This window comes from Staurois parvus, unplaced genomic scaffold, assembly GCF_062004578.1.
Source record: "Staurois parvus isolate SC_StPar_1 unplaced genomic scaffold, SC_StPar_1.0 ptg000401l, whole genome shotgun sequence".
Taxonomy (NCBI): Eukaryota; Metazoa; Chordata; class Amphibia; order Anura; family Ranidae; genus Staurois; species Staurois parvus.
Genome location: NW_028318197.1, coordinates 1,246,956 through 1,263,535, shown reverse-complemented (window position 1 = coordinate 1,263,535; position 16,580 = coordinate 1,246,956). Strand labels below are relative to the sequence as shown.

Genomic DNA, 16,580 nt, shown 5'->3' with positions numbered 1-16,580 from the left:
GATATACAGTTAGAGCTTGGAAAGCTTGCCAATGGAAGTGTATGCAGCAGATGGGGAGGGTGACTTAACATGGGATGAATTTGAGTCTGGCACAGTTTGTAAAAGGAAAGAGACAAGAGGAAGATACATATTTCTTTTTGCAGCCCCAAGGATGTAAGATTAGTTGCTGTGCAACAGGCTTGAGTATATTTTGTGAGCATACTTCTGACTCCTTGTGCAGAAAAAACAGACATTCTTACAATAAATCACAGCTAGGAGACCAAACACAGGGACTCCCTTTTTATAATAACATTTTTTAAGATTAAGCAGTTTACAAAGTTGCTGGGTTAAAATGTCATGCCTTTCTTTGTATTGTTTATTCTAGCTTTTATAGTATTGTGGCAGTGCCATTTTTGGAGGTCATTAGACCTTCTGTACAAAACATCTGAAATTATTTGCGTTGCCAACAACAACCAGTTTCTGTCTCTGTTTCTTCTAACGTAAGTCACATAAGATAATTAAAAATGCGACTGGCTTTTCTGGAAACACATTCAACACAGACAGTTTATTTTACAAACTTTTTAGCACATGAGGTCTGATATGGTAGATTATGTATAAATTGAAATTAAGTTTAATTCTAAAAATGGCCATAGATGGATAGAATTTAGAAATAGAATTCTTAGGAAAAGCCGAAGGAAAATTTGTATGAAAATTCTCAGAACATTTTCAGAACATTCGAATGTCATTCAAAATATTTTGTTTGCCTTTAACATTTGATTTTTGAATGAATGGACTTTTCTGAATGAAAACCACATACACTGTAGGAAATTAATTATTTTGAGAAAATAATTCTATCCTGCTCTTTCGAATTTTCTCGTCACTTCGCTCGAAAACAAACATCAATTTGGCCACTAATGATTAGAAAAATGAACAAACTTTCTTAGAACATTCTTTTTCCTAAGAATGTTCAACATATTTTTAAAAATAGACTTTGAAATCAGGAACCTAGTACTGCAATAAGGTGGTTTCAGCACTAAACTATAAAAAAAAGAAAAACTAGCGTATTCCCTAACTTTAGCCTAGCTCTGTGGCTGAATCTGACACTTAACCACCCCACTCCTCGAAATAAACACTTGAGGTATATCTGAAACCATAAATACTTTTTTAGCTCTGGATTTTAACCTGTTAGATATCTTTTCGGTCTGTGTCCCTTTGGGGAGTTTTTTCTTCACACTGTGTCTTGAGACTTAACAATAAGTTAGAGAATATTCTCATAAGAAAAGGAAATCCTCTCTTAAAGAGGAACTTTAATCTAGCTTAAGAGAAAAAATTAAAAGTCAGCAGCTACACATACTGTAGCTGCAGACTTTTAGGAAACAAACATTTAAAAGCTCTTGGAATCCACCTCTCTGAATGATTGCCAGGCTTCCATTCTCTGGTGGCGCCATCTTGGCTGTGGGAGTCATCTGTGACTTCCTAGTGTCTTACAGCTGCCTCCCAACTGTGCATGCATGAGACACTGGCAGTGCTATGGGTCTGGTCCGGCAACCCCCTGGGATGTATGATGTGTCCTAGGAAGCTGGGAAGGGGGGAGGGGGTACCCATGCAAACATCATTCTTGCCTAGGCAAGAATTGAGGAAGTGAGGTGGGTACCTGTTAAAAAAGGTGCACACTCCCTGGGAAGGAGGATAAGGGGTACTTTCACTTTTGATTGAAGGTTAGCTTTAAAAAATCTCATAATTGTGCACTTTCTCTCATTCTGTCTTCATTACAGAGAGGATGATGCTCCCCAGCAGGGGCACAGACTGAAATACACTCCTAATAGGGGTTCTAACTTCCCCTACCTTTTCCTGAAAGGACAATAAAACAAATTGCAATAAAAAATCCCAAAATCTGCCATCCAAACCTTTATAAAAAAAAATTGAACAGAAAGGCAATGATGTCTAAATAAAAAGTGCACAAAAATTCAGATATCATATAAGTAAGGAGAGAAACAATCCTGAAAGAACTACAGAGATACAGAGCTGAGATTGAGGAAACTGTTCATGGGTTAATTATAATGTCCAAGGAGGATAAAATAGACATACAATGTACTATATATATGGGTCCCCGTGACACCTCTCACTGATTAATCTTGGGAATAGTTGGTTGGTTGGATTTTCAAGGCCAGTAGCTGTCCCCATTGGATAAATGTATGTTGGTAACTACATAGCACAGAAATATGTATGCTAAGGTGATATTGTTCAACATGAATATCAATCCTTTACCTTTTCCGCAAAATAAAGCATGGAGACCTAGGTGGATGGGGGAGTTTGCTTTGAATGGTAAAAGTGAATAAAATAGCGCTTTTGGTTTGTGGTGCTCAGATACAGTGTAATTCCACTTTAGATCAATTGGTACTATGACCGGCAATATGAGGTCCTGGGGTCCTCTGGCTATTCTCCCTGTGGTGGTGGTGGGCAGTCCTCTGTTCTGCAGAGAACTTACTGACATGTGAGTCTTGGTCAAGGTCTCTCTAGGAATCCGTAAATCTTGACCTTGGGTTTCTCAAACTTTGCTCAGTCATGTACTGTATGTGTCTATTATCTTTGCATAATTATTTTTTTCTTACTGAGTTGTGCTGATCAGTTTGAAAATTCTTTTCTTTTTGTAGTGTTACATATGTAATTCTTGATTTGGCTCCAGTTCTTTACGACTTACGAAGTTTTGGTAGGCTTTGTGAGAGAAACTGGAGTATAAGTCTCAATATATTCTCACTCAAGACCAGCATACTTTTTTTTTCTGAAAATTTATTTTTATTGGTTTAACAAGTTATGACACTGCTCTTTGCCTAAGAGTTATGGTGTAAAGTTCAGATAAAACACATGGCTAATTTACATAATGCATTGCTGTCACTTAAAGAACACCTTGTGCTAAACTGGAATTTCTTCTTTTGTGTTATTATTACCAAACAAAAATTACGTAAGGATCAGATAAATTACATAAGTGATCCTTTTCACATTACTGTTATTTTGAATTTCATGAAGAATTCCAGCTAAAACAAATAATTCAGTAATGCACAGTGTGAATCACTTTTTTCCTATATGTGCTGTATATGTTTAGCTTTGCTTAGTTATGGTCATATTTGGTTCTGTGGTTTGGACTAACACTTATGAAAAATGCAGCTCTGTCCAGCAGTCAACTGTTTCTGTAGTCACAAATGGCTATTAATTATCCCATAAACACCAGTACAACTGCTGCTGTACATCTCATTGAAAAACAAGATGCTACCAACAAGATGCTGACATTATAGAAGTTTGTTGTATATGTTAGTTTGAAGGTTTCATCTAACGTTGTCCAAACACTTTAAGATTTTAGAGCTTCTCCCCTTCCCCACACACTCACAGTTCCAATTGTAGGCCACTGTCAAATGACCAACATATCACATTTTGGTGTAAATCAATTAAGACCACTGTAGTGTCATTTGGAAGGTATCTTCCATCAGTTTCTATAACAATTTCAATCATTTGGCAACTCATCTGGAAAATGATTGAAAATGATTGATTCCAAAAGTGGTAGATTGGTCCTGTCGAAAGGTAATAGAATGCTCAAGAACTGTAGAGTGTATGGATAGGTTGAAGCTGATTCAGTTTAAAGGAAAACAATAAGCTTCAGATAAAATAAGAAATGAGAAAGAAGTGTTTCTGTTAGTAACCAGTTAGCTGCTCCATTTTCCAGTTTTTTTCAGCTGCAGAAGGATTGGTTGATGTATTTTGGTACTGCTTTCCTCCAGTTTTCATATACAAGTCCCTCTTTCAATTTTAGGCATCCCCATATAGTCTTTTGAATCTTGCCTTGGTCTGTATGTTCGATAGCAAACAGGTCTATTCTATTCAATGCCAGGCAGCCAGTCGCTTGTTTATTTTGACGGCTGAGTCACAATCATGCGGCAGTGAAACCACATTTCCTTGTTGCTGCTGTATGCAACTTTTTACAACTTCTTCTTATTATGTTTCTCAGAAACTGTTTGTAAAACTATCCAGACACCCAAACTACTGTACACACCTTCCTCCTATATTATTCATGTTGTGTCAGTTCATTTGCATGGTAAATGAGAAGCATAACTCCAGGTTTTGGCAACCCCAGTCCTCATACTACCCTACTGGAAGCTCCTGCATTGAAAATTAAATACCGGTACATTAAATTTAAGTTTCTTTTATGTCATCTCACAAGTCTTTCAAATTTTCTCAGGCACCACCCGATTGGCGGTCCTTAGTGCTGCTCACAATGGTGCGCTTATAGTGATGTCTGAGCATAATTATGTACAGAAGTACTGTGAGCTCAGGCTGGTCAGTCTCTAATACTCTCAGAATCATTCAATTCGGAAGAGTACCAGTGATGGATCATAGAGAGGTCAATCTACCAGAGAGAAAATGAGTATTGCCGCAAAAAAAAATAAAAAAATTTGCAATTGCTGAGAAATTTCTTGCTAATGAAAAAAAAAACTGAATTGATATTTAAGAATATCTATATACCCCAAGGCAACAGTTGTATGGTAAGCACCAAAGGGTGCTAGTCACCTCCCATACTACCCATCCCACCAAAGCTATTTACGTACATGTTTGCAACTGGGCTTTAGAAAGATAGAAGCTGTTTATGATATGTATGTAGTCAATATTCTACCTTTTTATACACTACTGCACTATGCACAAAAACAGGGCGCATGACATAACCCCAATTCTATTTTAGAAAATAACAATCCTCTTACTGAAAAAAAAAACATTTGGGGCCCCTTGTATAACTCAATGGCATGGTCTTATCATGACCACGCCACTGCTTTCCATAAAGAAAAACACATATATGTGCTGGTTGTACCCAAAATCTCTAAAGCAGACAGATCTCTTTTAAAATAAATGCAAAGACAACAACAAAAAAAACAGGAGGAGAGCCCAATCACCTAGTCTATCAAGTGACTGGCTTCACCACCAATCAAAGAGTTCTCAACATTTAGTACAGAGACCTCCTTAACACACCAACACTGCAGGCTCCACATCACAGTCTGTATTTTATGAATGGGTCATAAAATGAGACCTGGGGTGTGCTGTAACTTTGCAGGGTAAAGCAGATAGTGATATCCATTCTCTGCTATAAATATGCCCCTTACTGCCTCACTATTGGCCACTAAAGGTGTCCATCATGGTGAGAGTGAAGATCCTTTAAAAAATGAATACAGAAAATAATTAGTATAAAAATGTACACTCCATGTGTATAATATAAATTGGATTCAAAGACCTTCCTCATATGAGACTTTGTTTAATGGAAAATAAAATAAAAGATCAAGTTCAAGAAAAGGAAGCTTCTTCTAATCTGGGAAATATATGCCTTGAACGTCTTTAGTGACTTGGCCTGAAGCCTGGGTGATGGGCATGCATATTAGAATACATTATAGGTATCTTACGTTGTATAATATTTTTAAACTACTGTAGAGAGTGGATGAAAGCTTTGGCTGTACAGCAGCTGAAATTAAAATGTTTGCCCTTTGTGGCAGATTTAAAACTTCCTAATAGTAGTAGGAGTTCACTGGATAAAATTTCCATAATTCATAATACATCAGAAGATATGTCTATACTTAGGAATGGGAGGAGAGGGTAGTGCCCTGGTAGTAATTGCCTGCATGTCATTTTATAGGTTACGTAATAGGCGAGTGAATGATTGTTATTTTTATTACAACATTTTTCGAGGTAATATACTCTTCTGCTCTTTCACCACACCTCTATTGTGTCCTTCCAGAATTAGATACAAAAGAATATATTTAAAATGACACTAAATTAAATCCTTAGGTAGGCCATGGGCAGTGAGAATTTCTTTCCTCCAACCATGGGTTGAAGGAAAGAAATTTGCACGATTCATCCATTAACACAGAAAGTGCTGACAGGGGAATCCCTCCTGCCAAGCAATTGTCTTCTCCCAGGGTGGCAGAGGTGGCAGGGAAAGACAGTGATTATTGCTAGCGGCTATAGCATCCACTAGCGATGACTGCAAATTAATCCGGCAAGCTGGTTGTACCCAAATTGTTTGATCGAAGTTGTACATTCAGCCTGCCCACACACAGTTTGAACCGTTAATGGCTGGCCTTAGTCTGCAAAAATATTCTATACATATCCACTACTTATTGGCCCTGTAATCAATTTTTCATTAAATTGGCTCTCGCTGTATTTTTCTGCTTCTTTGTAGCATCCTCTGTGATCTCCTTACCTCTACCTTTCCACTCACTTCTGTTTGTTTGGAACAAGCAGTGCATGTCAGTTGGCGTTATGTGCACTGCTCTATGCATGCTACATTTTCATAGTCCATAGTCTCTACTCCATCTAGGGACCGAGCAAGAGAGGGTTAGCTACGTTCCTACATAGAGTGGCACCATGGAGAACAAACATAGCCACCCTCTAACAGGAAGTCAGACCCCAGACGAAATAAAAGGAGTTTGGAGATTTGGAGAAGGCTGAGTGCAACAGAAGGGACTTTTTAGTGTCTCCTTAAGTTATGTGAAATCATAAGTTCTCTGTTTGTGTCTTGACTTTCCTGGGACATTTGTCCTGCTGTGATTTCTGTTTAATAAGAACCAGCAGAAGTGCTACAAAGTCCAAATCAGTGTAAGATCTAGGCTGTGCTTTCTCGTTAATTATAGCCCAAATCCAGCCATGACTTTTTTTGAACTTTTAAATAGAGTAGGAAAGAGTTGGAACCATCAGCTGTTTATTGATGTTTGTGAATGCATTTGGGAAGCAAGCAAATGAGGATAAAAAATCACATTGGTGACACTAACAGGCAGATAAACATGACCGAGGTTCAAACCCTGCAGTAACATTTAATGTAGTAGTACTACAGTGACTGAGCACTGTGTTTCTTTATCCTTGTTACGGTACAATGGAGATAAAACTTACCATCTACATTATGTTTGTGTACTCTTTCTTTGGCTTTCCCCCATAAACTATAACATACTGGTAGGTTTATTGGTATCATAGTAAATTGGCCAAACTTCCTAATTACCTGAGAAAAGGAAGGGCTTGGCATTTTTTGGATTGACACAGAAAGATATCTAAAGGGCCGCCATTTTCTCATCAGCACTAGATAGCTGCCTGTAGAATCAATAAGTGCAGCGATAAAAAATTAGTGATAAACGTAATGAAATAAAGAAAGAAAGAAATACAAAAAATACAAAAAATGAAGTCCTTCGTTATGATAAGAAGCACAATATATTGCGTGCAACTACAAAAGTCAATAAACAAAAAAAGTTCATATAATGGTGAAAATCTGACACCAGTCAGAAAATGGTGCTACGTGAAGATCCCGTTGTGATTTCATGTGATTATACTTCATGTGATTATACTTCATTCAGATTGTGCAGCGGATATGGTAAAAAAATGAGCACTCACCAGATGTGCATAATAAATGCGCAATTAGTAGAATTATATGATGGTTGCAAGATCTGCCAGAAGCCCCCTTTAAGATGGATCAAATATGCAGCATGGAAGGAGACTCCCTCTTCTGGACCTGGAGCTGCCCTACAGCCGTTCTCCGAATGGGATCCTGAAAGTTATTTAGCTCAATGCACAGCCAAAAAAGAGGGTGCCCAAAGTGTAGTAATTAAATATTTATTCTGGTAAAAACATATATGTCATCCACATGGAGAAAATCAATAAAATAGCAGAGCTGCAAAGCATAACACTGACCAGCCACTTTCTAAGATGGCCACCAGACCTTCGTGAGGCTCCGGCAGCGTGACGTCATGGCGTACGGCTCCTCCTAGATGCGTTTTGTGCGCATGCACGTTATCAAAAGGGGTGTGCCACTCGTGGATGACATATATGTTTTTACCAGAATAAATATTTGAAATGTGATAAGTTGTACTTTCACTTTTGATTGAAGGTCCTCCTAAAACAGACTACTAATGTGTGTTGACCTTTCTAACACACATTAATTTGCAAGAATGGTCCACTCCAGGGGCGGACTGACAACTCATGGGGCCCCCGGGCAATAGGGGATCATGGGGCCCCTGTGTCCTTGCCCAAACTCAAAAAACCCCATGAAAAAGGTACCAGGGGCATCTCATGGGGCCCCCTACTGACCCCAGGCCCTCGGGCAGTGCCTGAGTTTCCAAATGGTCAGTCCGCCCCTGGTCCACTCTTACCACCATTAGGGAACTTATCCTGAAAAATGCCATGCAATCTCCAGTCTTGTATGTAGACAGGAAATGGATACATAGAAGCTTCAGGAGATCAGCAATACTGATATGCAGCAAAGGATGAAAAAGAAAGAAAACAAGTAATTTATTGAAAAAATTAGATACATTGTGATTTAGTCATTCAGTTAGGGTTTACATCTACTTTAAAGCTGAACTAGGCAAATGTAAAAAAAACACAAATTAATTACACAAAACTAATTATATATTATTGCAGCTATACATTCAATAATAAATCAATATTTTTGTTTGAATGCAAGCAGTGTAAATACTTGAATTTGACCTAATATCAGCATCTTGCAATCCTTATACAGCAGGGCTTGCGTGTGAGGGAAAGAAGCAGTGCAAGGAGCCATTAAGTGCTGAGAAAGAAGCATGCTGATAGGAGGAGAAAGCAGAGTGACAGAGAAGTGAGCTCATTACTGTCCTGCTTCTCCTTTCACTGTTCTGTCACAGGCTGACCTGGTTGGTTCAAGATGACCTGGGCTAAGAGAAAGTGGGATAAATGATGCTGAGCGTCAGATTAAGGACATCTAGTAGCAGTAAAAATTACTGCCAGGGAAATCTCTGGGTAAAAGTGAATTTCCCAGAAAAGGCTGGTTTTGTTGTTTTATCTCTTAATAAGCTATTGGTTTTATCTTGACTGGAGTAAAGCTTTAGGTGTTTTGTTCTTTTTCTTTTTATAAACAGGTACGTTATAGCTAGATTTGCAATATTAATACTGAAACACCACATATTCATTTTCTGGCTGTGTAATATTTTCAAACCGCAATATTTAGTTGTGGTTCTCTAGCCTGCATGTTTAATGAAGCACTTTTTTTCTTGTTTGGATGTACACATGGGAAAATCCAATAATACTGTGTTGTCAGTGTGAGAATATTTCTCTATGTTATTTTGCCATTTCTAATATCAAACACATTTTTAAAGCTGAATAATGTGGATAACAATTACAATATAATTGCTTTAGTTTGTTTTGGTATATTGCGGTTTATAGTCAAAAGTAGATAAGGAGGTTTATTTAATAAGGCCAAAAGCAATATGCAGTAACCTATAACAACCAACCAGCAGTCATCCTTCATTGTTCTGATCACTATCATCATTATTAGGTGCATTGTTTTATTACAAAAACCTTACTGAATGGCAATTGATAATGAAACAGTTGTGTTTGCGAAGGAAAACATATGTTTAGAATGCGATGAAGGATTTTAAAGACACACTGCTAGAGAAAAGAAAAGGCTACTAAAGAGACAATGTCACCTTGCTAATGCAGGGCAAAGTGACAATGTCTTTGCAAAAAGCCCTCCACCCCTGATTCACCTTGCCAGAGTTCCTCCATCACTGCTTCCTATGTGACAACACTACCAGGCGCTTGAGGGTATAGGGGGCATGTGGCTTCCTCCGATGTGACAATCCTCAGCCTAGCATCCAATCACTAAGCCTAAAAACTGTCACATGACCAAAGGAATGCTGACACTCCCCCTGATCTCCCGAACCAGTAATTTCAATGCCAGTTGCAGCAGAGGAAGAGATGATGAGAGAATGCAGGCATGGTGAATATGGGAGAGGTGGTAGGAAGCCCTTTGCAGGGACACTGGGGAGCTTCATTAGGCCCCATGCACATGGGGCATTTTAATAACGCTGGTAACGTCAGCTGTGTAAAGTCACTTTAAAAACGTGAGTTTTTCAGTGTTTTTTAGCTTTTTTGCATTAGCATTTAGCAGCGTTTTGCCATGTTTTTTCGTGTTTTTTTTTTTACCAAAAAAACAATTTGGGGGGGTCAAAAAAATCCAAAAACACTGATTTTCCATGATTTACCGCGTTTTTCAGCATTAGAGCATTTTTACAGCTAAAAAAATCCTCTAGAAACCCACTAGTCCTGGGTTTTTTTTCCAGCCAAAAAAGTGCCCCTGCCAAAAAAGTTTGTTTACAGTCTATGTGTGCATGGACACATAGGATAACATGCTGGGGGGGTTGCTGGATGTAGAAAAAATTGTCAAAAGCTAAAAACAGCAGCTGTAAAAACATCCAGTGTGCATGAGGACTTAAAACTGGTGCACTCAGAATCTGGTGCAGCTATGCATGGTAGCCAATCTGCTTCTAACTTCAGCTTGTTCAATTAAGTTTTGACAATAAAACACCTCAAATGTCATAAGTGGATGCTGATTGGTTTCTCTGCAGAGCTGCACCAGATTTCTCACCTTGCAGTTTTAGTAAATAACCCCCACTGTGACTTTGCCCTGCAATGTCAAGGTGAATGTGTCTCAGTAATAATACCTAGCAGCACCATCCCTATTACATATAATTTTTGTTGGCTTGCATAGCTACATTCACCACTAGAATCTTCAGAATCTGACACTTCTGAGTGTGTCAGATACCTATGACTCTCCACTCACAAGGCCATTATGTAACTAGTGTGTCCTTTCAGAACTGCAGGGACACAATAGTGAAGTGTTGGTGGGTTGGCACAGGTCACAGTAGGGAAACACAAGCATCTAGCGCACGGAGATCTGTTGAATGCTAAAATTCCAGCATGTAGATCTGGATTTGGATCAAGACCAAACATTGGATTCAAGAGAGTCTACAACAAGTGTCACCTTAATGTGCTTCTAGTACTAAAAAGAGGAACAAATATGAAGCCCACTAGTTATGAAGAAGGTCTCGTCACAGGTACTCGTAGAGCTGTTTGGATAACTTAAAGTGGTTCTAAAGGCAGAACGTTTCTTACCTTCATGCATTCTATTCAACTCCCCCTGCAGCCCCCCCCCCTTATACTTACCTGAGCCCCATCTCGATCCAGCGATATGCACAAGAGCCGCGGCTGTCCCAGGACTCATTCTCCTCATTGATTCACGTCATTGCTGCTGTCTGTCACAGCCAGTGAGCCAATGAAAAGGTCCATTCACAGGAGCACGGTTCAGGAATGAGCCTACTCGAGTGCGAAGAGGCTTGCTATTGGGGGCACTTGGCAGGGGGGAGAAGCCAGGACTGCCTGCAGGGGACCCAAAAAGAAAAGGATCGAGGGCTGCTCTGTGCAAATCAAAACATGTTTGTTTGGGTTTTTTCTTATTTTAACCTTTAGAATCCCTTAACACTTGCTACACTTGGTACTGAATATTTTTCAAATGTTATGCTTTATATAAATGGCAACAGATCCACAGGATTTATTTTTGGTATTTTTTTTATATTTATTAGCTGAGTACTGCAACAGTTTAATTTACTGTTTGTTTGTTTTTTGTTGTCATTTCAGATTTATAGACTTTTGGAAGAACACCTGTTTTAGCCATGACCATGCTAGGATTAAGCAACGTATCTCCCTTTCCAGCAAAATTTTACCTGCTTGCCCTTGTGCCTCTTTTGTGCCATGCGGGAACAAATTATGAAGAAACAACAGAGGCTCCAGAGATAGGAAATGTCTCTAGGAATTGCCAAGGTTCCTATATTTGCAAGGAAGGTGTCATCTTACCAATTTGGGAACCTCAGAATCCATCGTACGGTGATAAAATTGCAAGAGCTACAGTGTACTTTGTTGCCATGGTCTACATGTTCCTAGGGGTATCTATTATTGCTGATCGCTTCATGTCTTCTATTGAAGTCATTACATCACAAGAAAAAGAGATAACTATCAAGAAATCAAATGGCGAAACCACAAAGACAACAGTAAGGATATGGAATGAGACTGTTTCTAACTTGACCCTTATGGCTCTTGGCTCCTCTGCTCCTGAAATTCTTCTTTCTGTGATTGAAGTCTGTGGACATAATTTTCAGGCTGGGGATCTTGGTCCAAGTACCATCGTAGGCAGTGCTGCATTTAATATGTTCATAATCATTGCTCTTTGTGTTTATGTCGTTCCTGATGGGGAAATAAGAAAGATAAAACATCTCAGAGTCTTTTTTGTCACTGCAGCTTGGAGCATTTTTGCCTACACTTGGCTATATATGATCTTGTCCGTCTTTTCACCTGGTGTTGTTGAAGTCTGGGAAAGTTTGCTCACCTTTTTCTTTTTTCCAATTTGTGTAGTGTTTGCTTGGGTTGCAGACCGAAGGTTGTTGTTTTACAAGTATGTCTATAAAAGGTATCGTGCTGGAAAACAAAGAGGAATGATCATTGAAACAGAAGGCGATAGGCCATCATCCAAAGCAGACATTGAGATGGATGGGAAGGTTCTCAACTCACACACAGAAAACTTCCTTGATGGTTCATTAGTTCTGGAAGTTGATGAGAAGGACCAAGATGATGAAGAAGCCAGGAGGGATATGGCAAGGATCCTAAAGGAGCTGAAGCAAAAACACCCTGAGAAGGAAATGGAACAGTTGATTGAGTTGGCTAACTATCAAGTCTTAAGTCAACAGCAAAAAAGCAGAGCATTTTATCGCATCCAGGCCACCCGTTTGATGACTGGTGCTGGCAATATATTAAAGAGACATGCAGCAGATCAAGCTAGGAAAGCAGTCAGCATGCACGAAGTTAACAATGAATCTCTGGAAAATGATCCTGTCAGCAAGGTGTATTTTGAGCAGTCCACTTACCAGTGCTTGGAGAACTGTGGTACAGTAGCTCTGACCATTGTTCGCCGAGGTGGTGATTTGACCAACACAGTATTTGTAGATTTTAGAACAGAAGATGGGACTGCCAATGCAGGCTCCGATTATGAATTTACTGAAGGGACTGTTGTTTTCAAACCTGGGGAGACACAGAAAGAGATCAGGGTTGGCATTATTGATGATGACATTTTTGAAGAAGATGAAAACTTCCTGGTCCACCTCAGCAATGTGCGAGTTAATTCTGAGACAGCAGAAGTGAACCTTGAATCTAATCACGTGGCATCTCTTGCATGCCTTGGATCACCCTCTACAGCCACAGTTACTATATTTGATGATGATCACGCAGGCATCTTTACATTTGAGGAGCAAGTTACTCATATCAGTGAGAGCATTGGCACTATGGAGGTGAAAGTATTGAGAACATCTGGAGCTCGAGGAACTGTTATTGTACCTTATAAAACTATCGAGGGCACTGCAAGAGGTGGTGGAGAAGACTTTGAGGATACCTGTGGCCAGCTGGAGTTCCAAAATGATGATATTGTGTAAGTACAAGAGTCAAATTAAATTAATTTTAGAATTCTAATGATGTGAAATATAACTGTTTGTTTAACTTCAATACTAGCAAATCTTTTAAGATTAGGTGTGGATATGTTTGAAGTTAAAATTATATTCAAATGTAAAAAATGAAGTTTAACCAAATGGATTTGAAATGCATTTTCTTTTGGGAAAAAATATTTGTTGAATTGAACTATTGTATTATTCTTTTAAGGTGAAAGAACAGTTTACTGAAATCTGTTTTATAGGTTTTTTTTCATCCCAACATACTGCGTATAATGTAATGAAGTCATTTGTTTCTTTCATGCTGAAACATTATTCTAGATTGAAGTTGAAGGAACCATCTTCAGAAGTCTCATACAATAGAGCTTAGCATTTGACAGACCTTCAGCTTTTCATAAAATGCCAGGATTTCACTAAAGGGGTTTCTTTGCCCTATTTACATTGAGCAATGAGTTTTGTGCTCAGCACTGCACTAGGCAAAGTCTGGGTTGACAATGTCCCTCTCCCCCCACCCGTTAAATATAATTTCCAGATTATCAGCTAGTTAAGGGTTCGTTCACCCCAGTAGCATTGGGCAATGCAAGAACAAGGCATTTTGCCTTATGTCTTTTAGCTTTAGTTGACACCAACATGCAGAAGAAAAAAAATAGCTGTATTTGTCTGCAGTTCAGAGCGCTCTAGTGCACTATAATGCATCACAGCTTGCTGCAACACATAAGATAATTAATGAGTTGGGGGAAAAAGAGAGAAAAAAAGAAAGTACTGCAATGCGTGCCAACAGTGAACTGCAGCACAGCGTGAGTTACAAGGCATACTAAATCGGTGTTGTGTGAACAAGCCAATAAAGAAATTAATAGGTGCATCCAAATTCAGAATCTATTCTGAGTGTATTTAATGTGGGTTAGTAGGGGAACCAGTAATAAAATCTACTTGTTCAAGGTTCAAAATCGTGCGGTATTGAGTAATCTTGAACTTTAAGCAGATTTTTATTGCCATGCCAGGTTGTATACATATATATCAGTTTCTAACCTATGTGGCCTAATGGGAGTGAAGTAACCCTTGATGTAAATCTGACTATATACAGAGCGAATTTCAGTGGCTTGCTGATGAACCAGCCTCAATTCGCTCAGTGGATGACCCTGTCAGCTGCCTTCTACCTGACATCCCAAGTCTGAAAACTGAAGAAGAAGGGGGGAATATTGTCGTCTGACCAGCACCTGCATCCAGTCAGATGCAGGCACAGTTTACATATTTTGACAGCGGGCAGGGCTGGTAAGCAAAATATGATAGCTGCATTGGAAGATTCATCCATCCTTCAGGTTGAACAGAAAAATTCTATATGCATATGGGTAGCTTTACCCTGTAGTGCAGGGGTGTCCAACCTGCGGCCCAAGACAGCCAAAGACAAAATCATAAACTTACTTAAAAATGTTGATTTTTTTTTTAATTTTTTGTAAAAATGCATTTACGCTTAGTGAACACTGAAGAAAAATTTGACAGTGTCTATTTACTGGACTTTTATAAGTTTCATCTTCCTAAAGAAAAATATTCCACTCTTCTTCGATTTGCACAGGCACGAGAGCCCATTCATTTAAATGGACTCCCATGCCCTGGGACACGCAGAGAAGTCCCTGCACTACTTGGGAAATCGCGGCCCCAGGGAACCAGGTATTTCCAGTGCAGGTGGCGTGCCATTAGAATTAATGGCACTCGGCTGTGGGTCCCGAATTCCACTGTGTGGGTAATTGTGCGGGTCCCGCATCGGCACCACTCTCACAGATGTGAAGCAAGGGTTATTCATGTCATCAGATTTTGGCAGCAACTATATTTGTGAGCAACTATTTTCATGGATGAAGCACATGAAGGAAAAAATTGGAAACAAAATATCTGATGAGCACCTTCAATTTATTCATTCATTGAGAATTGCTACTTCATCCATCGACCAGATATTGATGCGTTAGTTTATCAACAACAGTGTCAATTATCACACTAGGTTTATGTTGTTACCTTTATAATAAAAATTATTAGAAAAAAAATACGTTTTATTACTCAGATAGGTACATTATCTATGTCAGTGATCGTTAACTTGTAATCTGCCCAACTTTTTCTGCTCATGAGATATCCTTATTGTTAGTGTATTTTATGTGCCGCCCAAGACAGTTGTCAAGAAAAGTCAAAAGGTTGGACACCCCTGATGTGGAGGAAAGAATGCCCTAGGATGCTCAAATCCTAAAATGGACTTGTGCACTTTATAATGCAATAATTCACTTTCTTGCTAGTTGCATTGCCTGTGCCTTTAACCACCTGCGTGCCTAGTTTTTTGATTAGAAGGATTGTCCATCTCAGTAACGTGTTCTATTTTCAGTAAATACCTCTTTTTATATGTTTTTCCTCACACTGATTAGCTTTAGAATTGATTCGTCTGTAGGTAATTTTTTCTTGTGCAATTTTACCGTCACCGTTAGTGCTATTTGCAGCACAAAGAAATATGACACTCTTTAAATATTTATTGAGCAGAAATGAGAGATAAAATGAGAGACATAGCCTAAAACAGTTCCTTTTCATTATATATTGGCGGATTCAAGAATACGCTTATCTTGTATAGTGCATGGAAATAAACAGCTGTGGGGACTGCAGTCTATGCAGAGCGCTATAGCTTGTACACCTGGTAATGAATCTTTCATAGTGTAAAGAGGTAGTGAAGGTATATCGTCAGGTTTGATCTTTTTGCTGACAGTGAGTCCCCTTGCCCATACAAACCATTTAGCACTTGTAGGTCAAATACTAATTGTAAGCACCAGCAATGGGTTTCTAATCTCTTTCTCGTTAGTGAGCATATGCTGCCATGCTGTTGCTTAGAGCTGGAATTTGAAATATTATTATTTATTAAAAGCCATTTCTTACGCAATATAAAAGGGAATATTATATTCACAACACAGTGTAGTTAATGCTTAGCATGATGTGTTCAGTTTGTTCGTGGCATTCATTGCAAAAAGCTTTTGGATGTTTTTTGAGGCACTCAAAAATGAAGGTGCAAGTAAAAGGGGCTTAGAAAACACTACTCATTACATTTTGTAGGTGAGTATTTAAGGTGGAACATCAGCCAAAAGGTGTTTGTTTTGGCTAAGGCGTGGAAGCGTTAGAACCTATTATGGTTTTTTATCACTGTCCTGGACCTTGGTTGGGGAGATTTCACATTTAAGAAATCTCTGCCAAGAGAAGCACAGGGGTTGTCAATGCTAACCTCTCTTCTGCCGTTTGCCTGCCTGCCTGCTTGCCTGC

The 16,580-nt window shown here is 38.9% G+C and overlaps 1 protein-coding gene across 4 annotated transcripts in view; it reads left to right on the top strand.

Annotated features, from left to right (window-relative positions):
• The window catches only part of LOC149455266 (sodium/calcium exchanger 1), a 439,670-nt gene that overhangs the window by 24,042 nt on the left and 399,048 nt on the right, over positions 1-16,580 (top strand). For all 4 annotated transcript variants that reach the window (XM_089686501.1, XM_089686497.1, XM_089686499.1 and 1 more), the window contains exon 2: positions 11,446-13,282. In XM_089686501.1, coding sequence (XP_089542627.1) covers positions 11,481-13,282 — 1,802 coding nt within the window. In that variant the 5' untranslated portion in view covers positions 11,446-11,480. The remainder of the gene's footprint in view (positions 1-11,445; positions 13,283-16,580) is intronic.